The sequence below is a fragment of the Ranitomeya variabilis genome, chromosome 3, assembly GCF_051348905.1.
Source record: "Ranitomeya variabilis isolate aRanVar5 chromosome 3, aRanVar5.hap1, whole genome shotgun sequence".
NCBI classification, from domain to species: Eukaryota; Metazoa; Chordata; class Amphibia; order Anura; family Dendrobatidae; genus Ranitomeya; species Ranitomeya variabilis.
Window position 1 is genome coordinate 198,500,725 of NC_135234.1, and position 27,372 is coordinate 198,528,096.

At 47.7% G+C, this 27,372-nt stretch overlaps 1 protein-coding gene across 1 annotated transcript in view; it reads right to left on the bottom strand.

Moving 5' to 3' along the window:
• Positions 1-27,372, bottom strand: part of AMPD1 (adenosine monophosphate deaminase 1) — a 130,433-nt gene that overhangs the window by 37,237 nt on the left and 65,824 nt on the right. Inside the window, exons 6-8 of the mRNA XM_077294971.1 lie at positions 11,487-11,616; positions 9,594-9,788; positions 647-778 (exon numbers count right to left, since the gene is read on the bottom strand). Coding sequence (XP_077151086.1) covers positions 647-778; positions 9,594-9,788; positions 11,487-11,616 — 457 coding nt within the window. The remainder of the gene's footprint in view (positions 1-646; positions 779-9,593; positions 9,789-11,486; positions 11,617-27,372) is intronic.

Here is a 27,372-nt window from a genome sequence, read left to right on the forward strand (position 1 = left end):
AGCGCAATATGTGCACGCGCTGACTCCGGACCCATTTTATTTTACGCAGACAACGCGCTGCAGGTGAGAGGGTGAAAAGTGAATAGGAGTGAGGAGTGTTTATTGTATTGGTTTTTTTTTGTTTGTTTGTATGTATGCATTGAACAACAACAGCACAGGCAGGATGGGAGAGCATATAATAATATGGGGGAGCATATAATAGGATGGGGGAGCATATAATAGGATGGAGGCGCATATAATAATATGGAGGAGCATATAATAGGATGGGGGAGCATATAATAATATGGAGGACCATATAATAATATGGGAGAGCATATAATAGGATGGGGTAGCATATAATAATATGGAGGACCATATATTGAACGGGTTCAATAACTAATATATATATATATATATATATATATATATAAACACACCGTATGTATGTATGTATATGTCCAGAAATGGGGCTAACGCTTTTAACTATACTATCTAAGTAACTGTTGCCATTATAAATAATATATAAATATATTAATATTATAATATAATATTTAATTACAATAATATTGCTCATGCTATGCTATTGAACAGGATTTGCGATGTGTGAACAGAGTTTTATGGCATAAGATGAACATATAATTATATTAATTGGATTCTTATTTCTTACCTTTATTATAGTGGCAAAATATTCACCATCAAGAGCATTTTCACTTTTCAGATACAAGTCTCTCAATTCACTTGCACCAACTGGGTTGTATTTAGCATTAAACTTGTCAAAGCGTTGGAAAGTTTGCCTTCCCTGAAAAAGATGTTAAGTAGTAATATTAATTAATATGATAAAAATATAACACTACATAGTGCATAAGGAAGAAACTACTCAAATCGTCTGTTCCACTTGCACACCATACATACTGTATACATGCGTGTCTGGAATAGTTTGTGTCCCCTGTGTCCTTGTCTTCTATGGAATACCCCTTAAAGCAGGGGAGGACAATTCATTTTCCTGAAAAGCTGGCTCACACGCCGATTGGTGGAAGATGGAACCAGCAGCACTATCCTCCACCAATGTGTTCACCACTGTCTGCATCCAGAGCATGCGGAAACGCAGTGACAGTGAGCAGCAGCGGTGGAAGGATAGTGTGCAGGGGAGGGCAAAGTGCTGCCTGTGGGCCACTGATTCAGTCCTTCGGAGGTCTCGGTCCGTGGACTGGACTGTAATAGCCAGAGGGCTGAATGTGGCCTGCTGGACACATTTTGCCATGGTATTGCTTAAAGAAGCACTCCTATCAAAGCTTATAGGCCTCATTCACACTTCTGTCTTCTGCTGTGCGTCGTTATGCAGTAAAATGATGCATCGACGGACGTTATGGAAATAGTGAAAAATGTGTGCGACGCATCCAGTCTAATGACGGATGCGTCGTTGCCACAATTTCAATGGAGAAATTTCCGGGACGAGAGAGAGAGGGAGAGAGAGAGAGAGAGAGATAATATTTCCGGGCATGCTCACAATGAAAAAACAAGACGACGTATCTCGACGGGACATTGCCGACGGAAGTGTGAAAGAGGCCTTATCCTCTTAATGTATTGCAATCATCATATTATAGCACTGTGTACTTACAATTGCTCACTTTCTACCCAGCTAATTCTTCTCTTTTCTCTGCTCTATGTAGAAACAGGAAGTATCTTTCCCTGCAAAAATAATTCCTCTCTTCAATTCCTTTTTCAAACAAACTTTATTGAAATTATTAACATACAAAAAATACAAAAATAGGATGGGAAGGGAAATTAGGTAAAATAGGGAAAGGGGGGTAGGATAGTTAGCTTTGATAATTTTATTAGGGGAACAAAACAGGAAGGATAAGGGAATTCAGAGGGAGAAAGGAAAGGGTATAATAACAAATATAAATGCAGCGCCCCAGAGTCCTGGTCGTTGCAGTACTGTTGCTCCGCCACTAAGGGGGGCTATGGTACGTCTGATGGCACTGAAGGAGTTCATCTGACCAGGTATCACATACACCAATACATTTCACAGTCGGGCCTCCAGGGCAGGGCCGGCGTCAACACCCGGCCTAGCCGGGCAATTGCCGGGGCCCTGACGAGACAGGGGGGCCCACTCACACAGTCATAGAGCCATCTGGCTGCTTTAACCCTTTCTACCCTTTCAATTTGCGCTGGCACAAGCATCTTCTCACTGTCAGTGCAGGGCCAGGCACACATAGGGGTTAATTAAGGACACAGCCAGCGTGACATTGTGGGCGGAGAGTTCTCCTGCTCTGAATCTCCTGACTGTGTGCACTCCTGAACTTATCAAGGAGACGGAACTCCTACCAGCACCTGAGTGAGTGCAATGCTATATCGCTGTATGTTCTGACAGTCTGGGACTGGGTGACCTGGGGCGGCCATGGGCTGGGCGGCTGCAGCTGATATATATATACTACAGCAGCCTCCCAGCCCAGGCCCCCAGCACAGCCTGTATAGATACAGTGTATATAATATATATACAGGACAGGTGCTGGGGGCCTGGGCTGGGCGGCTGTTGAAGTATATACACTGCACAGTACCACTCCCCTGTATATATACACTGTACAGTACCACTCCTCCTGTATATATACACTGCACAGTACCACTCCTCCTGTCCTGTATATATACACTGCACATTACCATATCTCCTGTCCTGTATATATACACTGCACAGTACCACTCCTCCTGTCCTGTATATATACACTGCACAGTACCACTCCTCCTGTCCTGTATATATACACTGCACATTACCACTCCTCCTGTCCTGGATACACACTGCACAGTACCACTCCTCCTGTCCTGTATATATACACTGCACATTACCACTCCTCCTGTCCTGTATATATACACTGCACATTACCATATCTCCTGTCCTGTATATATACACTGCACAGTACCACTCCTCCTGTCCTGTATATATACACTGCACAGTACCTCTCCTCCTGTATATATACACTGTACAGTACCACTCCTCCTGTATATATACACTGCATAGCACCACTCCTCCTGTATATATACACTGTACAGTACCACTCCTCCTGTATATATACACTGCACAGTACCACTCCTCCTGTATATATACACTGCATAGCACCACTCCTCCTGTATATATACACTGTACAGTACCACTCCTCCTGTATATATACACTGCATAGCACCACTCCTCCTGTATATATACACTGCACAGTACCACTCCCCTGTATATATACACTGCACAGTACCACTCCTCCTGTATATATACACCGCACAGTACCACTCCTCCTGTCCTGTATATAGACACTGCACAGTACCACTCCTCCTGTATATATACACTGCACAGTACCACTCCCCTCTATATATACACCGCACAGTACCTCTCCTCCTGTATATATACACTGCACAGTACCGCTCCTCCTGTATATATACACTGCACAGTACCTCTCCCCTGTATATATACACTGCACAGTACCTCTCCTCCTGTATATATACACAGTGCAGTACCTCTCCCCTGTATATATACACTGCACAGTACCGCTCCTCCTGTATATATACACTGCACAGTACCTCTCCCCTGTATATATACACTGCACAGTACCTCTCCTCCTGTATATATACACTGCACAGTACCACTCCTCCTGTATATATACACTGCACAGTACCTCTCCCCTGTATATATACACTGCAGAATTTACAATAGCTATCACTCATGTAAGAAGTGAAATCTGGCATTGTACTATACCTATATTTCTCCGCTGTATCTGGGCATCATGAATCGTGATATATTTTAAAGGGGGGGGGGGCCCACTGAGACTCTTTCGCCCGGGGCCCTCAAAAACCTGGAGCCGGCCCTGCTCCAGGGGGAGCTAAGGGTTCTATTCATTAGGCCACTCCTCACATACTGGTAAAACTGGGGGTCAGGCAGGAAGTTAGGAAGAGAGCAGACTGGGTTGGAACCAGGCAACACCTTGTGGCAGAGGGTGTTGTGGGGGAAGATTCGGTAGGGTCCCTGTCAGGTTTGGGACCCTGACAGAGGCCTGGCAAATAGAGAGAAAGCTACGGGACCGCGCCTGCACTTCATAGCGGCGGTGCCCTAAGAAAGGACAAGAAGCGAGATTTATTGTGCTGAGTGAGAAACGAGATCAAAGCAAGAAGGAGAATACCAGTAGGAGTCGTGCTGTAAGACGAGGCAACATCCTACTGAGGCGCACAGCCGGCGGCCGGAACGCCGAGGAAGTATTTCTATATATATATAGCTTCAGGCAATACTTCAAACCAACGGCAGGACAGCCAGTCATAGGCGGGCTGTCTCACCTAAATCACCTAAGAAGACATAGGGGGCAACCTGTGGAGAGGGGCGACTCTAGGGTCCCGGAAGAGCTCCGAGCCTACCCGTCATACGGGTGCATCCCAACCGTAACATCAGGAAGGGACGGAGGATTAGCAGAACATCATCTAATCGAGTTGTGAGGGAACATCAGAAACAGACACAACAGTTGTGGGGACTATCCCGTAAGCACAGCAGGGGAGGACCACAACACATAGCGCTAGCAGGAAGGCACAGATTTCCACCTGCAAAGAGAACTCTGGAGGTGCCATTGGACCGGCCGGACTTGCGCAGCCTGGTGAACCGTATTCCGGACTGAGAACCCAGAGACCTTCAGTAAAGAGGTAAAGAGACCGCAACCTGGTGTCCTCGTTATTTACTGCACCGCACCACCACCACCATCCACATCTATTACTGTACGCCCCTCAGCAGGGTCACGGACCGGGTCTAGCCACCGTGACAACCCCAGAGCAGAGACTTAGAGGCCCGGTACCGGGTACCCCTCGGCCCTGCGGCAGTGGGGGCGCTACAACTTGGCGTCACGAACAGGATCTACTTAAGCCTGAAGAATCAGGTCATGTGTGCCTTGGAACTGTGATTTATTATACTTGGACTGTGACTTATTGCAAAGACTGTGTATTGCCACTTGCCGCCAAAAGTTCCCGCCAAAACCGCCGCCATTACAGCGCTAAGGAGAGCGCAGGAGAAGAAGGGCGTGGAAGTGGGCGTAAACAAACTGAAGAGCGCGAAAGACAATGGCCGCCCAGTCTAAATATTTCTGCCCCTTGAGGACGTGTCCGTCAGCAGCCGAGATCCGCCTACTGATCCTCAATGGGGGGTGGAGACAACGAAAGCAAAACCGCCCACGAAGGAGAGAGCAGGAAAAGCATCAGGAAGAAGAAGTGAGCTGCGTGGGAGACGCCATGGCGAGCCGCCCGGAGCCGGAGCGTGGGGTCGGAGCAGAGGACTCCCCCAGCTACCCAGAGAGATACCGCAGCCAGGCATCACCTGTTGGCTCTGACTTCCTGCAGGCCGGAGTGGACGAGCTCGGCGACCAACTCCGGCGGACGCAGCTGAGCACTGAGGCCGGGTGGAAGAAGACCTTTATCGGGAGCCTCATCAGACGTCTGTTGGCAGCCTTGCCTGGTCCGGAGCAAGAAAGAGGTTCCAGCGCTCCGAAGCCAGAAAGCAAGGCCCTGCCGGAAAGCGAGATGCTGCAAACGGAGATGACAACGCCGCAGCGCAAGGCCCTGCAACCAGCGCTACAGACCCCAGTGGAGACGGAGCAGATCGGCACCGGAGGAACCACATCTGAAGCAGGTATGAAGAATGACCCTGCCCTGACGACCGACACCACTCCAGTGACTGCTAGTGCCACAGCTGCTGACTCCGTTCCAGTGACTGATCTTGCAGCAACCGCTACCTCTGCTGCAGCAAATGCCCATACTCAAGCTGCGCAGACATCCATCGCTGCGCATGATTTAACTGTACATGAAAGACGGGTTAACGGCGTTTGTCCAGCACTGGGTGTAACCCTGGACCTCACTCTTCCCAGGCCAAGAAGGGTTAAGTGCCAGGTGCAGCCCTGGAAGCCGTCCAACTAAACCTCGGAAACCTGAAAATGTAAATAGTTAACTGTTTGTTTCCCTGCTTTTTACTGCTCTAAAACCCGTCTAGGGTTATTCTTAAAGGGATCCCTTTGTTGACTCGGGATCCCTATTCCTTTTTGTTTGTTTTCTACGTTTTGCACAAGTTATCAAAGAACTGCTGAATCATGAACAATGCATGATACAAACTCCTTGTAAATAGTTTGCACCTTCTTAAAGGGGCTTCTTACTGGTTTTACATACAAGAAAGACTCTTTGCGAAGATACGGTTCTTGGAACCCGCACCGGAGTCCTTACGGTGTACAGACTGGTAGCTGAAGAAGCTGTGCTACCTCATAAAGACTTGGTCCCCTCTTAAAGGGGATGTTTACCTGTGCACTTATGAGTAGTACTGTCTTAAAACAGTAAAGTGATAATGATGTCTTGAAAGAAAGTAATAATGCTGATATGTAGGGTTGAGCGAAACGGGTCGGCAATTTTCAGAAGTCGCCGACTTTTGGCAAAGTCGGGTTTCATGAAACCCGACCCGACCCCTGTGTGGGGTCGGCCATGAAGTCGGCGATCTTCTGAATCTGGAATCGGAATTCCGATACCGATTCCCGATATGTTTAAGATATCGGGAATTGGTATCGGAATTCAGATTTAAGTGTAAAATAAAGAATTAAAATAAAAAATATCGCCATACTTACCATCTGATGCGCCCTGGTACTAAGCGGGAACCTTCCTTCCTTAGAATCAGCCTTCCAGGACCTTGCGGTGACGTCGCGGTGACGTCGCGGCTTGTGATCGGTCGCGCGGCCGCCCATGTGACCGCTCGCGCGAGCAATCAAAAGCCGCGACGTCACCGTGACGTCACCGAAGGTCCTGGAAGGGCTGATTCTTAGGAAGGAAGGCTGCCGGAAAGAAGCAGGGCGCGTCCGAGGGTGAGTATATACCTAATAGGAATATACTCACCCTCGGCTTCTTTCCGGCAGCCTTCCTTCCTAAGAATCAGCCCTTCCAGGACCTTCGGTGACGTCACGGTGAGGTCGCGGCTTGTGATTGGTCGCGCGAGCGGTCACATGGGCGGCCGCGCGACCAATCACAAGCCGCGACGTCACCGCGACGTCACCGCAAGGTCCTGGAAGGCTGATTCTAAGGAAGGAAGGTTCCCGCTTAGTACCAGGGCGCATCAGATGGTAAGTATGGCGATATTTTTTATTTTAATTCTTTATTTTACACTTAAATATGGATCCCAGGGCCTGAAGGAGAGTTTCCGCTCCTTCAGACGCTGGGAACCATTGGAAACCCAATGCACTGCATTGGTTTTCGAGTTTCGGCCGACCCCGACCCCGACTTTTTTATAGGATCGGCCGATTTCACTCGACCCGACTTTTGAAAAAGTCGCGTTTCGTGAAACCCGACCCGATCCTATAAGTGTAAAGGTCGCTCAACCCTACTGATATGCAAACGTTAAATGTAACTAACTAGTTAATTGTGAGAAATGGTTGATAATGTTGATGAAAGGATGAGGACAGGGAGTGAACCCGGACGGGGTTAGTTGGTGAGTCCTCCTAGGAGCCATACAGAGAAGGCTCAGTAGTTTTGAACTGAAGGAAAAATTTTATGTTCTATACTGTGTATAGTAGGAGAGGGGCAGTAGGCCCGGGCTGAAAGGGGCGGTCCTGTAAAAGAAAGGAGAGGCAGTAGGTCTGGAGCCATTAGGACAGGCGGTCCTGCAGAAATAAAGTAGGAGAATGTAGCACAGTTGCTTAAGCCTTATAATGTGTTATAAGAAGGTCTTTAGTGGATTTAGAGTGTACATCCTTAAAGGCAATGTTAAATTATTGTTCAGAAAATTTGCACTAAGTAGAATACCCAGTTGGGTAAGAAAAGTTATTTATAGTAAAGTTAATTAAAGGTATTTAACCATGTTTGTAACGTTCAAGTGTTCTCACCTCCCATAAAGGGAAGCTCTGTTCAAATATGCTTATTGTTATTGCACTCACAAAAATTGTATGTCTTTTTGCTGACATGTGTTGTTGTTTTCTTCCCAGTCCCGGAGTACTGGATTTAACCGGGGGGGAGTGCAGCGCCCCAGAGTCCTGGTCGTTGCAGTACTGTTGCTCTGCCACTAAGGGGGGCTATGGTACGTCTGATGGCACTGAAGGAGTTCATCTGACCAGGTATCACATACACCAATACATTTCACAGTCGGGCCTCCAGGGGGAGCTAAGGGTTCTATTCATTAGGCCACTCCTCACATACTGGTAAAACTGGGGGTCAGGCAGGAAGTTAGGAAGAGAGCAGACTGGGTTGGAACCAGGCAACACCTTGTGGCAGAGGGTGTTGTGGGGGAAGATTCGGTAGGGTCCCTGTCAGGTTTGGGACCCTGACAGAGGCCTGGCAAATAGAGAGAAAGCTACGGGACCGCGCCTGCACTTCATAGCGGCGGTGCCCTAAGAAAGGACAAGAAGCGAGATTTATTGTGCTGAGTGAGAAACGAGATCAAAGCAAGAAGGAGAATACCAGTAGGAGTCGTGCTGTAAGACGAGGCAACATCCTACTGAGGCGCACAGCCGGCGTCCGGAACGCCGAGGAAGTATTTCTATATATATATAGCTTCAGGCAATACTTCAAACCAACGGCAGGACAGCCAGTCATAGGCGGGCTGTCTCACCTAAATCACCTAAGAAGACATAGGGGGCAACCTGTGGAGAGGGGCGACTCTAGGGTCCCGGAAGAGCTCCGAGCCTACCCGTCATACGGGTGCATCCCAACCGTAACATCAGGAAGGGACGGAGGATTAGCAGAACATCATCTAATCGAGTTGTGAGGGAACATCAGAAACAGACACAACAGTTGTGGGGACTATCCCGTAAGCACAGCAGGGGAGGACCACAACACATAGCGCTAGCAGGAAGGCACAGATTTCCACCTGCAAAGAGAACTCTGGAGGTGCCATCGGACCGGCCGGACTTGCGCAGCCTGGTGAACCGTATTCCGGACTGAGGACCCAGAGACCTTCAGTAAAGAGACCGCAACCTGGTGTCCTCGTTATTTACTGCACCGCACCACCACCACCATCCACATCTATTACTGTACGCCCCTCAGCAGGGTCACAGACCGGGTCTAGCCACCGTGACAACCCCAGAGCAGAGACTTAGAGGCCCGGTACCGGGTACCCCTCGGCCCTGCGGCAGTGGGGGCGCTACATAAATATAATAACTTAACCCAGTTGCTCCTTCCATTCCCCTGCCAGAGACTTTTACAGTGACTCTTGAGTTATGCAGGGAAAATTGACCTCTTGTTTCTATATAGAGCTTAGAAGGATTCAATTAGTCAGTTTTTAATCACGTGATTTCATAGACCTAATTGCAAACAGAAGAATGAACTGGGTAGAAAGGCAAAATGAGCAATTGTAAGTATACAGTGCTATATAATATGATGATCGCAATATATTAAAAGGATAAAAACTTTGATGGTAGTGCTTCTTTAAATTCAACTGTTTGATCATTTTTTTTCTCCATCTTCTGTCACTGGACAACCGAACTGAATAAAATTGGTCAGTGCGTATTTCATATACAGCACTCACATCGAAAATACGGTTGTGTGAAAGTAGCCCCTATGTAAAAAGTTGATATGACCTCAAAATGTATCTGTAGAAGCACACCAAAGCTCAAGATAAGAACGAAGACACTTACTGCATGGACATCTAGAGAATCTACTGTCAGGTCGTAAGGATGGAGTTTCAATTTTTCGAACACTTGTTTTAAGGTCATCTGTTTGCCCTTGGCATTATATACCACACGTTCTGAATCCACTCTGTAAGATTTCTTGATGAAGCGGAGAAGGTGCTTTTGATTCATGCAGGCTGCGGCATGTATATGAGTGTCAACCTTAAAAACATGTATCACATATAAAGTGGTAAGCCAGTAGTGAAAAATGTCTGATAATACAATACTGATCAAAAGTTTGAACTCACAAATTCATGCAATGGCTTCTTTGTCCTTATAGGAATGTGCACATTTTTGATTTAGACTAAAGGCAGCAAAACAAGGAACATGGAAACCAGGAGTAAAGAAGAACACTTTAAATAAACCAGAATTTGTGTTAAACCTTAGATTCCTCAAAGCAGACCGCTTTTACTCTGATGACAGCTTTACACCCCCTTGGAATACTTTCAAACATCTTCATTAGGTAGTCAACTGAAAATGGCTTCCAGTGAACAGGTAACCATTTCAATAGTTCATTTGTGAAATCACCAAGCTTCAGAAAGTGTTTATAATCACGCGTGTCTTGCCCAGACAGTGTTGGTATACCGTTCTATACAGTGCTGAACCTTATTCCTCAACTGTTCTTAATTAAACCACAGTACTTACGGTAATTATTTTTAGACATGAAGATGAGAGAGTTAGTCGTGAAAATTGTTAAAACTTTAAAGATATCTTCAAATGCAGTCATGAAAACCATCAATTGCTGTGATGAAATTGGCTCTCATAAGGACGTCTCCAGAAAAGGAAGACCAAGCATGGCTATGCTGCGGAGGATACGTTAATCAGTGATAATAGCGTCAGAAAACGGAAATTGATAGCATCTCAGGACCCATATATGATGCACAGACATCAAGTAGCCGACACATCTCAATATTAACTGTCCACAGGAGACAGCGATACGCAGGCCTTCATAGTCAAATTGCTGCAAAGAAGCTACTACTGAGGAACACAAACAAAAAGAACTTGTATGAGTCAAGCAACACAAAACCTAGACATTAGATCAATATATATCTATTCTATTATCTGATGGGTTAAATTTGGAGATTTTGAGCACCAGCCGCTAAAAAGTTAGTGGATGGCTTCTACATGTGTGGTACCCACTGCGAAGCATGGAGGGGAAAGTGTGATTGTATGGGGGTGCATTGCTGGTGACACTGTTGGTAATTTATTCCAAATGCAAGACACACTTACCCAGCATGGGGATCACAGCATTTTGCAACGACATACCATCCCATCTGTTTTGAGCTTCATGGGACCATAATTTGTGTTGCAACAGAACAATGACTCAAAATATCCATTTTAAGACCTCTACAATCAACTGACCTTAACCCTATTGAGAAAATTTGGGATAAGTTGGACCTACATTCACAATCTACAATGTGCACATTCCAATAAGAACAAGGAAAACTTATTTTCTCTAAATACCACTTCTGAATTCTCCTGAATGGTTTATGTGTTTTAATCAAAATGGGAGAGAGGCATTCATACTCATGAGGAGTTCAGCTACCGTCAGCCATCTTAAAATGTGAAGTGACAACAGCAAAGGTTCATTGGATTGCTCCATCAGAACAATCTAATGGAATGGAAAGAGTGAAACAATTATGTCATGCTTTTCGTGTAGGTAAATAATTATGAAACCCCATTAAAGAAAGGGAAAACCAACCGCTATAGAGCATGTGTACTGCTGGAATTTTACTCAATGGTATACAATATTTTTGCTATTCTCTTCTGGATATATTGAGCCAATGCTCGTAGGGGAGAATTGGTGTGATATTGCACAGCACAAGACTGCAAGTTACGTAAACTTATAGGCTGTGTTACCTTTCTGCAGTTGTAAAAATCTCTATGTGGGTTGTTTTTCAGCTCTTTCAGTTCTTCCAGCTCATTTAGCATTTCATGGACCTTGTATTTTGATGACAGAAACTTCAGGCGCCGATGAGCATATGTCTTTCTGTAAACATAGAAACCACCGAGATGGTAAACTTTCAAGAAAGGCAACTATAGTGTTTTACCATGTTTTGGTAAATTGCAGAGTCTTCTGGTAAACTACAAACATTTGGGAACAGATGAGTCTGTGTGGAAATAAATAAAAGGTCACAGAATGAAACTGCCAAATGATATACAAAATGTTTTTCGTAGTTAGACCTGTGCTTTACAAAGAGAAAAGAGACCGAAAAAATTGCGCAATTGATATACACTGTGAGAATACCTACAGTCATGTTCATCGTTATTGGCACCCATGACGTTTAAGTATATAATGTGGAATATCTCCTGAAAAAAAGAGAATCAAATGAAACAGTTTTTTGTATAGAGCACTTGTGTCAAAAATAGTGTTGAGCATTCCGATACCGCAAGTATCGGTATCGGCCGATACTTAGCGGTATCGGAATTCCGATACCGAGATCCGATACTTGCCGCGTATCGGATACCGGAATCGGAAGTTCCCAGGATTCAAACTGCACAAATTTGCACGAATTCAGCCAATGAGAATGATTCCAAGTGTGGGCACATCCTGTTCAGCATGGAGGGCCTGAAACTACTGGCAAGGCTGTGATTGGCTGCTGAAATTATGTCATGCTGCATTTTAAAAGTCGCTGGCGCCATTTTGCGCTCACTCTGCTGTGAATTCAGTTAGTGACAGGACGCTGTTTGCTGACTGAGGGCCAGTTTAGAGATAGCGATTTGCTTCATTGTTCTTTTCCAAGGCTAATTTAGCAACCGCTGTGTTCACCTACTATTCACCTTGCTTTTGTTTTGCAGCGCTGTTTTCACAGCGATCTGCAAGGTCTGTGTGTGTGTGTGTGTGTGAGTGCAGCCCACTCTCTAGTCTGAGTGCAGCCATAGGCCATAGCTGGTTGTATTCAGTTCAGGGAGGGTGGTTCATTGCCTCATACTGTTCTAAATTTTTTTATTTTTTTTCAAGTAGTGTAGTCTGCTGCTCATTTATTCTAATAATTCCTATTAGTGACTTTCCACCCGTATCCAGCTAACTTGTGGAAAAACACTACATAGGATAAAGTAGAGGAGTGTTTTTGGGCCTTGCAGCACCGTTTACGGCTGTCTGCACGGTCTCCGTGTGACTGCAGCTCGCCCTGTAGTCTGTGAGCAGCCATAGCCTGGTTGTATCCAGCTCAGGGTTCTTCACTGCGTCATACCGTCAAATCAATTTTCCTTTTGTTTTAAGTAGTGCAGGCTGCTGCACATTTTTTCAAAAAATTCCTATTAGTGTCTTTCCACCCGTATCCAGCTAACTTGTGGAAAAACACTACATAGGATAACGTAGAGGAGGGTTTTTGGGCCTTGCAGCGCCGTTTACGGCTGTCTGCATGGTCTCCGTGTGACTGCAGCTCGCCCTGTAGTCTGTGAGCAGCCATAGCCTGGTTGTATCCAGCTCAGGGTTCTTCACTGCGTCATACCGTCAAATCAATTTTCCTTTTGTTTTAAGTAGTGCAGGCTGCTGCACATTTTTAAAAAAAATTCCTATTAGTGTCTTTCCACCCGTATCCAGCTAACTTGTGGAAAAACACTACATAGGATAACGTAGAGGAGGGTTTTTGGGCCTTGCAGCGCCGTTTACGGCTGTCTGCATGGTCTCCATGTGACTGCAGCTCGCCCTGTAGTCTGTGAGCAGCCATAGCCTGGTTGTATCCAGCTCAGGGTTCTTCACTGCGTCATACCGTCAAATCAATTTTCCTTTTGTTTTAAGTAGTGCAGGCTGCTGCACATTTTTTCAAAAAAATTCCTATTAGTGTCTTTCCACTCGTATCCAGCTAACTTGTGGAAAAACACTACATAGGATAACGTAGAGGAGGGTTTTTGGGCCTTGCAGCGCCGTTTACGGCTGTCTGCATGGTCTCCGTGTGACTGCAGCTCGCCCTGTAGTCTGTGAGCAGCCATAGCCTGGTTGTATCCAGCTCAGGGTTCTTCACTGCGTCATACCGTCAAATCAATTTTCCTTTTGTTTTAAGTAGTGCAGGCTGCTGCACATTTTTTAAAAAAATTCCTATTAGTGTCTTTCCACCCGTATCCAGCTAACTTGTGGAAAAACACTACATAGGATAACGTAGAGGAGGGTTTTTGGGCCTTGCAGCGCCGTTTACGGCTGTCTGCATGGTCTCCGTGTGACTGCAGCTCGCCCTGTAGTCTGTGAGCAGCCATAGCCTGGTTGTATCCAGCTCAGGGTTCTTCACTGCGTCATACCGTCAAATCAATTTTCCTTTTGTTTTAAGTAGTGCAGGCTGCTGCACATTTTTTCAAAAAAATTCCTATTAGTGTCTTTCCACCCGTATCCAGCTAACTTGTGGAAAAACACTACATAGGATAACATAGAGGAGGGTTTTTGGGCCTTGCAGCGCCGTTTACGGCTGTCTGCACGGTCTCCGTGTGACTGCAGCTCGCCCTGTAGTCTGTGAGCAGCCATAGCCTGGTTGTATCCAGCTCAGGATTCTTCACTGCGTCATACCGTCAAATCAATTTTCCTTTTGTTTTAAGTAGTGCAGGCTGCTGCACATTTTTTCAAAAAATTCCTATTAGTGTCTTTCCACCCATATCCAGCTAACTTGTGGAAAAACACTACATAGGATAAAGTAGAGGAGGTTTTTTGGGCCTTGCAGCGCCGTTTACGGCTGTCTGCATGGTCTCCGTGTGACTGCAGCTCGCCCTGTAGTCTGTGTGCAGCCATAGCTGGTTGTATCCAGCTCAGGGTTGTTCACTGTGTCATACCGTCAAATCAATTTTCCTTTTGTTTTAAGTAGTGCAGGCTGCTGCACATTTTTTCAAAAAATTCCTATTAGTGTCTTTCCACCCGTATCCAACTAACTTGTGGAAAAGCACTACATAGGATAACGTAGAGGAGGGTTTTTGGGCCTTGCAGCGCTGTTTACGGCTGTCTGCACGGTCTCCGTGTGACTGCAGCTCGCCCTGTAGTCTGTGAGCAGCCATAGCCTGGTTGTATCCAGCTCAGGGTTCTTCACTGCGTCATACCGTCAAATCAGTTTTCCTTTTGTTTTAAGTAGTGCAGGCTGCTGCACATTTTTTCAAAAAATTCCTATTAGTGTCTTTCCACCCATATCCAGCTAACTTGTGGAAAAACACTACATAGGATAAAGTAGAGGAGGTTTTTTGGGCCTTGCAGCGCCGTTTACGGCTGTCTGCACGGTCTCCGTGTGACTGCAGCTCTCTCTGTTGTCAGTTCAGCCCCCAAAAAATAAATAAATAATAAAGTTCACCAAACACACCACTTTACATTTGTGTAGGCCACATTAGCACTTATTAAAGTCTAGTCCACACTTTAGAAAATTAGTGCTTCTTATACCTGTTAGGAGCTGTTCAGGAATAAGCACACAAAGCCGTTAGTACTTTTCTGCTTATCTTTATCAGTCAACCAAGATGAAGAAGGCAGGGAGTAAGGCACGTGGGCGTGGGCGCGGAGCAGGGAGAGGACGTGGGGATTCTGTGCCTGCTGCGGGCACCGGTGACTCCGCAGCACCCACTTTCATGGAACAGTTGTTCATGCGCAGCTTTGTCGGAGAGCGCCGTACACCGCTGCTGCGTGAAGACCAAATTGAAGCCGTTGTCGGATGGATGGCAGCTAATGCATCGACTTCAATTAGTGCCACATCCTCTCAGACACAGAGTACTGGAGAGCACCCATCTGTCTCTTCACCACCTGCCAAATTGCCCAGGCAGACAGAGAGCCCAGGACAGGAGCCGTCTCTACTTCTGTTCTCTGAATCTCTTGGCTTGGAAACAGGGGGCCAAGCAGCATTGGAGAAATGGAAGAAGAGGCAGGGTGCAGTGATGCCCAACAGCTTTTTCTCTCTGAGTCTGAAGAGGCGGGTGGGCCAGTGCCTCCGGTCACCACATCGCAGGACGCATCCGCTGATGACACTCAGGTGCCACTTTCTGGTGCGTGCTCTGCTGCTGAGACTACCCAGGAGGAGCAGTTGGTGGCAGAGGGTAGTGTAGATGAGGTACTTGACCCATCTTGGCGTGAGGGACAGGAAGGTGGTGGGAGCAGCTCTGAGGAAGAGATTCCCCGAACGGGCCAAAGAGGGAGAGGGAGGGGGAAGACTGCGGATCCTGCAGCCTCCACTTTGGCACCCGTTAGGAGCATGTCTCTTTCAAAAGCCAAAAAGGGCGCTCCCAAGACTTGCAGTGCCTGGGCCTTTTTTGACACAGTTGCAGATGACATTTGCTATGTCAAATGCAAGGTGTGTCATCACAAAGTCAAAAGAGGTCGAAATGTCAGCAGCCTCAATACCTCCAACATGTGGAAACATGTGCGGACCAGGCACGCGGCGTTGTTAGAAAAACACACTGAAGAGCTAGGCCAACCAACAGCGGCAGCTACCACCTCTTCAGCTCGTGTTACCTCTTCCTCCAGCTCACACGCAGCTGGTTCTGCTTCCTCCCAGGATCGCCGTGGAAGAACCTCTGGCCCTGTTGTCCAGAGACCCACTGTAATTCCACCCGCAGCACCACGTTCCCAGGCATCCTCACACTCCCAGCCCAGTCTACAGCCATCGGTAGCACAGGCATGGGAGAAAAGGCGGCCTTTCTCATCAAACCACCCACGAGCACAGGCTCTGACTGCAGGCATTGCCAAACTTCTGTCACTGGAAATGCTGTCATTCAGGCTGGTGGAGACTGACAGCTTCCGTGACTTGATGTCATTGGCAGTCCCACAGTACAATGTGCCCAGCCACTTTTACTTCAGCAGGCAAGCTGTCCCTGCCCTGCACAAGCAAGTGGAGGGACACATAAAACACGCGCTACTGAACGCCGTCAGTAGCAAGGTCCACCTCACCACCGATGCGTGGACCAGTCAAAATGGACAGGGGCGATACCTTTCCCTCACAGCCCATTGGGTTAATGTTGTTGAGCCGGGTTCAGATCATGCGAGTGGCGCAGGACGTGTCCTGCCCACTCCAAGGATTGCAGGAATCCAGTCTGTACGCATTGACTCCTCCTCTTACACCAGTTCCTCAGAATCATCGCTGCAGGAGCCGTCACAGTCCACCTCCACATGGACCCGTGAACGTTTACCTGTTACGACCGACATAAGCACAGCCGTGGCCAAACGTCAACAGGCCGTCTTGAAATTAATTTCTTTGGGGAATCGAAGCCACACAGCGCAGGAGCTCTGGAATGCCATCAAGCAGGAGAGCGATGTGTGGTTTGTGGCAGCGAGCGAATCTCCAGCCAGGCATGGTAGTGTGTGATAATGGCCGAAATCTGGTGGCAGCTCTGGGCCTCGGCAACCTCACTCACATCCCATGTCTGGCACATGTGCTCAATTTGGTCATGCAGAGTTTTTTGAGGGACTATCCGGATCTTGATGCACTGCTGCACAAGGTCCGCCTAGAGTGTGCTCACTTGCGGCGTTCCAGCACGGCAAAATCACGCATTGCGGCTCTGCAGCGCCGATACCGCCTTCCGGAACATCGCATCATATGTGACCTACCTACCAGGTGGAATTCCACGTTACATATGTTGGAGCGGTTGTGTGAGCAGCAGCAAGCAGTAATGGAGTACCAGCTGCATCAGGCGCAAAGAAGTCGCACTCAGCGCCGTTCAGACTTCACAACCACAGAGTGGGCCACTATGAAGGACGTCTGCCAGGTTTTGCGTCCCTTCGATTATTCCACGTGGATGGCGAGTGCAGATGATGCACTAGTCAGCATGACTGTCCCCCTTATCTGCCTGCTTGAAAAATCACTGCAAGCGCTAAGGGATGATGTTGTGGAAGAGGTGGAGGATGAGGATTCACCATTTCCATCATCTTCTGGACAGTCAGCGCCACGTGGTTCCTCACAAACGCGTAGGCAGGGGACACTTTGTGAGGAGGATGAGGAGGAGTCAATGGAGGAGGAAGACATCCGTCCAGAGGAGGGAGTTACACAATTGTCCAGTAGTCAGTGTGTACAGCGAGGGTGGGGTGATGACGAGCGGGCAGAGATCACGCCTCAAGCAGGGGACAGCGTTTCTTGGCCAGTTGGCAGTCTGCAGCACATGGTGGATTACATGCTGCAGTGCCTGAGAAACGACCGCCGCATCGCCCACTGTTGTGGATTCTGTTTTTGGGCTCCCTCTGGTGGTTACAGCTGGTACTGGGTGACTTTGGTGGGTTGCGGTCTCTGGTTTCCACCTGTCCATCAGAGGCTGGGTGTTTCCTATTTAACCTGGCTTTCCTGTCATTCCCTTGCCGGCTATCAATGTATCAGTGTGTCTCTGTTACCTTTGCTACCTGCTCCTAGGCCTTCAAGACAAGCTAAGTCTGGATTTCCCTGTTTCATGTTTGCTTTCATGTTTTTAGTCCAGCTTGCAGATATGTAATTCTCTGCTGCTGGTTGCTCTAGTGGGCTGAAATTACCACTCATGTACCATGAGTTGGCACATGAGTTCAAGTAATTTCAGGATGGTATTTTGAAGGGTTTTAAGCTGACCGCGCAGTTCACCTTTTGTATCCTCTGCTATCTAGCTTTAGCGGGCCTCATTTTGCTGAATCTGTTTTCATAACTACGTTTGTGCCTTCCTCTCATTTCACCGTCATTATATGTGGGGGGCTGCTATTTCTGTGGGAATATTTCTCTGGAGGCAAGATAGGTCTGTGATTCTTCTGATAGGGGTAGCTAGATCTCCGGCTGGCGCGTGACGTCTAGAGTCCCCCCAGGAACGTTCCCCGGCTGCTGTTAGTTGAGTGTTGAGGTTCAGGATCGCGGTCAGCTCAGGTTCCATCACCCTAGAGCTTGTCCTGTTTTTGCCCGTGTTATGTGTTTAATTCCCTGCCATTGGGAACATGACAGTATAGCCGGCCCACAAAGTGTTAATTGTTTGGGCTGAAGCAGGAGAAAAAGAAGTGTTGAAGGGAATTTTTTTTTTTTTTCCCTCAGAGTTTTGCTGCCTAGCCCTTAATTGCTGTCTAGCTGCTTCTTACCTCCTCTTAACCCTTGAATGGCTCTGACCTTAGCTGTTTAACATGGATGTCCAGAGTTTGGCTTCCAGCCTGAATAATCTTGCTGCAAGAGTTCAAAACATACAGGATTTTGTTGTTCACACTCCTATGTCTGAACCTAGAATTCCTATTCCAGAGTTTTTTTCTGGAGATAGATCTACCTTCCTGAATTTCAGGAACAATTGCAAATTGTTTCTTTCTTTGAAATCTCGCTCCTCTGGAGACCCTGCTCAGCAGGTCAAGATTGTAATATCTTTCCTGCGGGGCGACCCTCAGAATTGGGCATTTGCATTGGCACCAGGGGATCCTGCATTGCTCAGTGTGGATGCGTTTTTTCTGGCACTGGGATTGCTCTATGAGGAACCTAACCTGGAGATTCAGGCTGAAAAGGCTTTATTAGCCCTCTCTCAGGGGCATGATGAAGCGGAAGTATATTGTCAAAAATTTCGGAAATGGTCGGTGCTTACTCAGTGGAATGAGTGCGCCCTGGCTGCAAACTTCAGAGATGGTCTTTCTGAGGCCATTAAGGATATTATGGTGGGGTTCCCTGCGCCTACAGGTCTGAATGAGTCTATGGCTATGGCCATTCAGATTGATCGGCGTTTACGGGAGCGCAAACCTGTGCACCAGTTGGCGGTGTCTTCTGAACAGGCACCTGAGACTATGCAATGTGATAGAATTCAGTCCAGAAGTGAACGGCAAAATTATAGGCGGAAAAATGGATTGTGTTTTTATTGTGGTGATTCAGCTCATGTTATATCAGCATGCTCTAAACGCACAAAAAAGGTTGATAAATCTTTTGCCATTAGTACTCTGCAGTCTAAGTTCATTTTGTCTGTAACTCTGATTTGTTCACTGTCATCCATTTCCGTCGATGCCTATGTGGATTCGGGCGCTGCCCTGAGTCTTATGGATTGGTCATTTGCCAAACGCTGCGGTTTTAGTCTGGAGCCTCTGGAAGTTCCTATTCCTTTGAAGGGAATTGACTCTGCACCATTGGCTATGAATAAACCGCAGTACTGGACACAAGTGACCATGCGCATGACTCCCGTTCATCAGGAGGTGATTCGCTTCCTTGTACTGTATAATTTACATGATGTACTAGTGCTTGGTCTGCCATGGTTACAAACTCATAATCCAGTCCTGGATTGGAAAACAATGTCTGTGTTAAGCTGGGGATGTCAGGGGGTTCATGATGATGCACCTCTGATTTCAATCGCTTCATCTACTCCTTCTGAGGTCCCTGCGTTTTTGTCTATCGGGATGTTTTTGAGGAGCCTAAGCTCAATTCGCTCCCTCCTCATAGGGATTGTGACTGTGCTATAGAATTAATTCCTGGCAGTAAGTTCCCTAAGGGTCGTTTATTTAATTTGTCAGTGCCAGAGCATACTGCTATGCGGAATTATATTAAGGAGTCCTTGGAAAAGGGACATATTCGTCCATCTTCGTCCCCTCTGGGAGCAGGTTTTTTTTTCGTGGCAAAAAAAGATGGTTCCCTGAGGCCTTGTATAGATTATCGCCTTCTGAATAAGATTACAGTCAAATATCAGTATCCATTGCCATTATTGACTGATTTGTTTGCTCGCATTAAGGGGGCTAGGTGGTTCACTAAGATAGATCTTCGCGGTGCGTATAATCTTGTGCGGATAAAGCAGGGTGATGAGTGGAAAACCGCATTTAATACGCCTGAGGGCCATTTTGAGTATTTGGTAATGCCTTTTGGACTTTCTAATGCTCCTTCAGTCTTTCAGTCCTTTATGCACAATATTTTCCGTGAATATCTGGATAAGTCTATGATTGTGTATTTGGATGATATTTTGGTGTTTTCTGATGACTGGGAGTCTCATGTTCTACAGGTCAGGAAGGTGTTTCAAGTCCTGCGGGCCAATTCTCTGTTTGTGAAGGGCTCAAAATGTCTCTTCGGAGTCCAGAAGATTTCTTTTTTGGGGTACATTTTTTCTCCTTCTACTATTGAGATGGATCCCGTCAAGGTTCAGGCGATTTGTGACTGGACACAACCTACATCTGTTAAGAGTCTTCAGAAGTTCTTGGGTTTTGCTAATTTTTATCGTCGGTTCATTACTAATTTTTCCAGTGTTGTTAAACCTTTGACTGATTTGACTAAAAAGGGTGCTGATGTTGCTAATTGGTCTCCTACGGCTGTGGAGGCCTTTCAGGAACCTAAGCGCCGGTTTTCTTCTGCTCCTGTGTTATGTCAACCAGATGTTTCACTTCCTTTTCAGGTTGAGGTTGATGCTTCCGAGATTGGAGCGGGGGCGGTTTTGTCACAGAGAAGTTCCGATGGCTCGGTGATGAAGCCATGTGCGTTCTTTTCTAGAAAATTCTCGCCCGCCGAGCGCAATTATGATGTGGGTAATCGGGAGCTTTTGGCCATGAAGTGGGCATTTGAGGAGTGGCGTCATTGGCTTGAGGGTGCTAGACATCGTGTGGTGGTCTTGACTGATCACAAAAATCTGATTTACCTTGAGTCTGCCAGGCGTCTGAATCCTAGACAGGCTCGTTGGTCGTTGTTTTTTTCTCGTTTCAATTTTGTGGTTTCATACCTGCCAGGTTCAAAGAATGTGAAGGCAGATGCTCTTTCCAGGAGTTTTGTGCCTGACTCTCCTGGAGACTCTGGGCCTACTGGTATCCTTAGGGATGGGGTAATATTGTCCGCCGTCTCCCCAGACTTGCGACGTGCATTGCAGGAGTTTCAGGCGGATAAACCTGATCGTTGTCCACCAGAAAGACTGTTTGTTCCGGATGATTGGACCAGTAGAGTCATCTCCGAGGTCCATTCTTCTGTGTTGGCTGGTCATCCTGGAATATTTGGTACTAGAGACTTGGTGGCCAGGTCTTTTTGGTGGCCTTCCTTGTCAAGGGATGTGCGCACCTATGTGCAGTCTTGTGAAGTGTGTGCTCGGGCTAAGCCTTGCTGTTCTCGGGCCAGTGGGTTGTTGTTATCCTTGCCTATCCCGAAGAGGCCTTGGACGCACATTTCCATGGATTTTATTTCAGATCTCCCTGTCTCACAGAAAATGTCCGTTATCTGGGTTGTGTGTGACCGCTTTTCTAAGATGGTTCATTTGGTACCCTTGCCTAAGTTGCCTTCCTCCTCTGAGTTGGTCCCTTTATTTTTTCAGAACGTGGTTCATTTGCATGGGATTCCGGAGAATATCGTTTCTGACAGGGGATCCCAGTTTGTGTCTAGATTTTGGCGGACGTTTTGTGCTAAGATGGGCATTGATTTGTCTTTCTCGTCTGCATTCCATCCTCAGACGAATGGCCAGACGGAGCGAACTAATCAGACCTTGGAAACTTATTTAAGGTGTTTTGTTTCTGCTGATCAAGATGACTGGGTTGCCTTTTTGCCACTGGCCGAATTTGCCCTTAATAATCGGGCTAGTTCTGCTACTTTGGTTTCTCCTTTCTTTTGTAATTCGGGGTTTCATCCTCGTTTTTCCTCTGGTCAGGTGGAGCCTTCGGATTGTCCTGGAGTGGACGTGGTGGTGGACAGGCTACATCAGATTTGGAATCAGGTGGTGGACAATTTGAAGTTGTCTCAGGAGAAGACTCAGCAGTTTGCTAATCGCCGTCGCCGCGTGGGTCCCCGACTTCTTGTTGGGGACTTGGTGTGGTTGTCTTCTCGTTTTTTCCCTATGAAGGTCTCTTCTCCTAAGTTCAAGCCTCGGTTCATCGGTCCTTATAAGATCTTGGAGATTCTTAACCCTGTATCTTTTCGTTTGGATCTCCCAGCATCGTTTGCTATTCATAATGTGTTCCATCGGTCGTTATTGCGGAGGTATGAGGTGCCCGTTGTTCCTTCGGTTGAGCCTCCTGCTCCGGTGCTGGTGGAGGGAGAATTGAAGTATGTTGTTGAGAAGATCTTGGATTCTCGTGTTTCCAGACGTAAACTCCAGTATTTGGTCAAGTGGAAGGGTTATGGTCAGGAGGATAATTCCTGGGTGGTCGCCTCTGATGTTCATGCGACTGATTTGGTCCGCGCCTTCCATAGAGCTCATCCTGATCGCCCTGGGGGTTCTCGTGAGGGTTCGGTGACCCCTCCTCAAGGGGGGGTACTGTTGTGGATTCTGTTTTTGGGCTCCCTCTGGTGGTTACAGCTGGTACTGGGTGACTTTGGTGGGTTGCGGTCTCTGGTTTCCACCTGTCCATCAGAGGCTGGGTGTTTCCTATTTAACCTGGCTTTCCTGTCATTCCCTTGCCGGCTATCAATGTATCAGTGTGTCTCTGTTACCTTTGCTACCTGCTCCTAGGCCTTCAAGACAAGCTAAGTCTGGATTTCCCTGTTTCATGTTTGCTTTCATGTTTTTAGTCCAGCTTGCAGATATGTAATTCTCTGCTGCTGGTTGCTCTAGTGGGCTGAAATTACCACTCATGTACCATGAGTTGGCACATGAGTTCAAGTAATTTCAGGATGGTATTTTGAAGGGTTTTAAGCTGACCGCGCAGTTCACCTTTTGTATCCTCTGCTATCTAGCTTTAGCGGGCCTCATTTTGCTGAATCTGTTTTCATAACTACGTTTGTGCCTTCCTCTCATTTCACCGTCATTATATGTGGGGGGCTGCTATTTCTGTGGGAATATTTCTCTGGAGGCAAGATAGGTCTGTGATTCTTCTGATAGGGGTAGCTAGATCTCCGGCTGGCGCGAGACGTCTAGAGTCCCCCCAGGAACGTTCCCCGGCTGCTGTTAGTTGAGTGTTGAGGTTCAGGATCGCGGTCAGCTCAGGTTCCATCACCCTAGAGCTTGTCCTGTTTTTGCCCGTGTTATGTGTTTAATTCCCTGCCATTGGGAACATGACAGCCCACATTCTCAACATGTCTGATTATTGATTGTTCACCCTCCTCGATCCTCGCTACCGGGACAACGTAGAAAGCCTCATCACACCGTTGAACCGGGAGCGAAAAATGCGGGAGTACCAAGAGACACTGGTGAATTCCATCATCTTCTCCATTCCAACTGAGAGAAGTGCTGCTAGTGCATTACAAAGCAGCTCAGTGCGTCCAGGCAGTGGAGGAGGCTCTGCACAAAGAGGGAGCAGAAGCAGTACCTCTGCCCAAGGCAAGACCAGTATGGCCCAACTGTGGCACAGTTTTGTGTGCCCGCCACAAAAGTCTACACCAGCACAGACGGCTCCAGTCAGCAGGAGGCAACGGTTCGGTCAGATGGTGACAGACTACATGTCTTGCCCTCTTGCTGTACTCCCAGACGGCTCTTCCCCTTTCAAGTTTTGAGTCTCAAAGCTGGATACATGGCCAGAGCTAAGCCAGTATGCATTGGAGGTGCTGGCTTGCCCTGCGGCTAGTGTACTATCGGAACGCGTCTTTAGTGCTGCAGGTGGTGTACTAACTGACCGTCGCATGCGACTATCCTCCGATAACGTTGACCGGCTTACTTTCCTGAAAATGAACCAGGCATGGATCTCACAGGACTTTGCCACTCCTCTTCCTGATTAAATAATTAGGTGACTGTCTACAGTATCCAGGTCTCCAGTTGTGTTCATCTTTCTACCACCTGAACTTTAATTCCTGGGCTCCAACACCGCCAGTTGAGGCTCAGAAGTGCCGTCTGCACAGTCAAAACATACGACCCAGTGTTATTGGGTGTCAGTCACGTCAGCTGATCCCCAGCTGTGTAGTCGGCAATGTGTCCTGCGACCGCCACGCTGACACAACAACTGAAAGGTAAGGGAACCTGTCCCCCCCCCCAAGGCGTTTGTTACTGAAAGAGCCACCTTGTGCAGCAGTAATGCTGCACAAGGAAAAGGTAGCTATTTTTGTTTAGCTCCTTGCACACGCAGAACTTAACACTTATAAAATGTGTTCACTGATACCGTAAAACCGTCCCGGAGGTGGGACTTTCCTTCGTAATGTGACGCAGCACCGCCGTCATTCTTAGCCCCCGGCGCCGTGCGCCGGCTCCTCAGCGTTGTTTGATTCTGTCTCGAAGCCTGCGCTGTTATGTTATCCCTTGGCTAGGCACACTTAGCGCTGCCCCTCTTCTGACATCATTTGGTGTCAGGCTGGCTGCGCCTGTGCGGCCGCGCAGGACGAGATCCCGCCTCGCACTGTCTTCTGATTTAATCCCACTGCGGGCCTGGGATCCATGGACATGCGCAGTGCATATCTGAATCTCCGCCTCTCACTCATCTCCCTACGCCTTCTTCAGACTGTGCGCCGTCAGCTGATCCCTAATAGCATGCCACGGCCGTGACGACGCACAGTCTGAAGAAGCCGTAGGGAGGGGAGTGAGAGGCGAGGATATGCACTGCTCATGCCCATGGATCCCAGGTCCGCAGAGTGATTACATTAGATGACACAGCGAGGCGGGATCTTGTCCAGCGCGGCCGCACAGGCGTAGCCAGCCTGACACCAAATGATGTCAGAAGACGGGCAGCGCAAAATGTGTGCATGGCCAAGGGCTAACCTAACAGCGCAGGCTCCGGGACAGATTCAAACAACGCTGAGGAGGCGGCGCACGGCGCCTAGGGGGTAAGAATGACAGCTGTGCTGCGTCACATGACAAAGGAAAGTTCCACCAACCAGACGGTTTAACGGTGTGAGGGGACACATTTCTTAAGTGTTAGGTTCAGCGTTTGCAAGGACCATAATTAAAAGAGCTAAGTTTACCTTTTCCAGCATTAGTGCTGTACAATATGGCTCTTTCAGCTACAAACGCCTGGGGGGGGGTTTAAAGGATCCCTTTCAACTTACTCCAGTGCAGGCTTCGGCCTACACTCTGCTCCCTCTCCTCCTCCTGCTGACCCCGGGCTCCAACACCGCTAGTTGCTGTCCGGAAGTGCTGGCTGCACAGAGCAAAACACCCGCCACTCTGTCAGTGGGGTTCAGCACCGCCAGCTGTTCCCCTGCTGTGTAGCCGGCATCGTGTCCTGCAACAGCCACGCAGACACAAAGCTGCCACCAGTGCAGGCTTCGGCCTACACTCCGCTCCCGCTACTCCTCCTGCTGACCCTGGGCTCTAACAACGCCAGTTGGGGCCCGGTACTGCTAGCTGCACAGAGAAAAACACCAGCCAATGTGTCAGTGGGGTTCAGCACTGCCAGCTGTTCCCCTGCGGCCACCCTGCCCGACACAACGCCCCTCGGTGTCTTATTTATTTTGACTGCGAGGGTGTGATTGACGGGCATGAGCAGTGCATATCTTCACCTGTTGTCACTCATCTCCTTCCGCCTTCTTCAGACTGTACGGCTTCATGGCCGTGGCATGCGATAAGGGATCAGCTGACGCCGCACAGTCTGTAGCAGGTGTAAGGACACGAATGTACTGCGCAAGGCCATGAATCCCAGCCCCGCAGTGTGAAACACTGTAAAGGCACTGCTGGGCTGGGATTCATGGGCATCGCGAACCGCACCAGCCGACATGAAATGATGTCAGAAGACGGGCAGCGCATGGCCAAGGGATAACGCAACAGCGCAGACTCCTGTACAGCAAAATGCGATGCTCAGGAGGCCGCGCAAAGCACCAAGGTGGTATTTTTGCCAGCTGTGCTGCGTCTCATTAAGAAGGGAACTCCCTCCTCCAAGACAGTTTTGACTGTATAAGAGCCTAAATGTGGTACGTGTTTCCCTCAGCGTGTGCAAGGAACAAAATTAAAAGACCAACCTTTGACTTGGGCAGCATTACTGCTGCCCAAGGTGTGGCTCTTCTAGTTTGTAACACCTGAGGGGGGGTTAAAGGTTACCTTTAAAATTGGTTCAATTAGGCTTCGGCCTACACTCTGCTCCCTGTTGTGAATTAGACTTTTTTGGCTCCCTCTTGTGGTCATTAGTGATATGACTCTGGGATTGTCTTTCCTCAGTTTGGCACCCACCTGGGTCGTTAGTCCAAGGGTGTTGCTATATGAACTTCCTGAATTCTCAGTCTGGTGCCTGGCATCGTTGTAATCAGTCCTTTCTGTTTGCTCCTGTCTGCTGGTCCTGTTCTTGCAAAATTAAGCTAAGTCCTGCTTCCTTGTTTTTTGGTTATTTGTATTGCTCTTATTTTTTGTCCAGCTTGTACTGTCATGATTCCCCAATGGCATGGGAACATCAGAAACACAAAATAACAGACTAGCCCTTGGGTGATGGAAACTCAAGCTGACCGTGACCTAAATCTACCACACAACTAACAGTAGCCAGGAAGCATTCCTACGGCTGCCTAGATGCCATGCGCCAGCCGGAGAACTAACTACGCCTGGAAGAGGAAGGAACAGACCTGGCTTACCTCTAGTGAAATACCCCAAAGATGATAGTAGCCCCCACATATATTAACGGTGAGTTCAGAGGAAAAGACATACACAGTATGAAGGTAGATTTAGCAAAGCGAGGTCCACTTACTAGATAGAGGAAGGATACAAAAGAGGACTTCACGGTCAGCTGAAAAACCCTTTCAAAAACCCATCCTGAAATTACTTTAAGACTCCTGTGTCAACTCATGACACAGGAGTGGCAATTTCAGTCCACAAGAGCTTCCAGTAACAGGAAATGACAAACTGTAAACTGGACAAAAAATACAAAACAAAAAGGACAAGAGTCCACTTAGCTGATCAGCAGACTGGTAGCAGGAACATGCAACTGAAAGACTCAGGTTACAATGATGACCGGCAAGGAAGTGACTGGAGAGCAAGGCTAAATAGGGAACTCCCAAAACTGATGGAAGCAGGTGAGCTGAGGCAGAAAAGAACACACAAGTCTCCAGTACCACCAGCCACCACTAGGGGAGCCCAAAAAGCG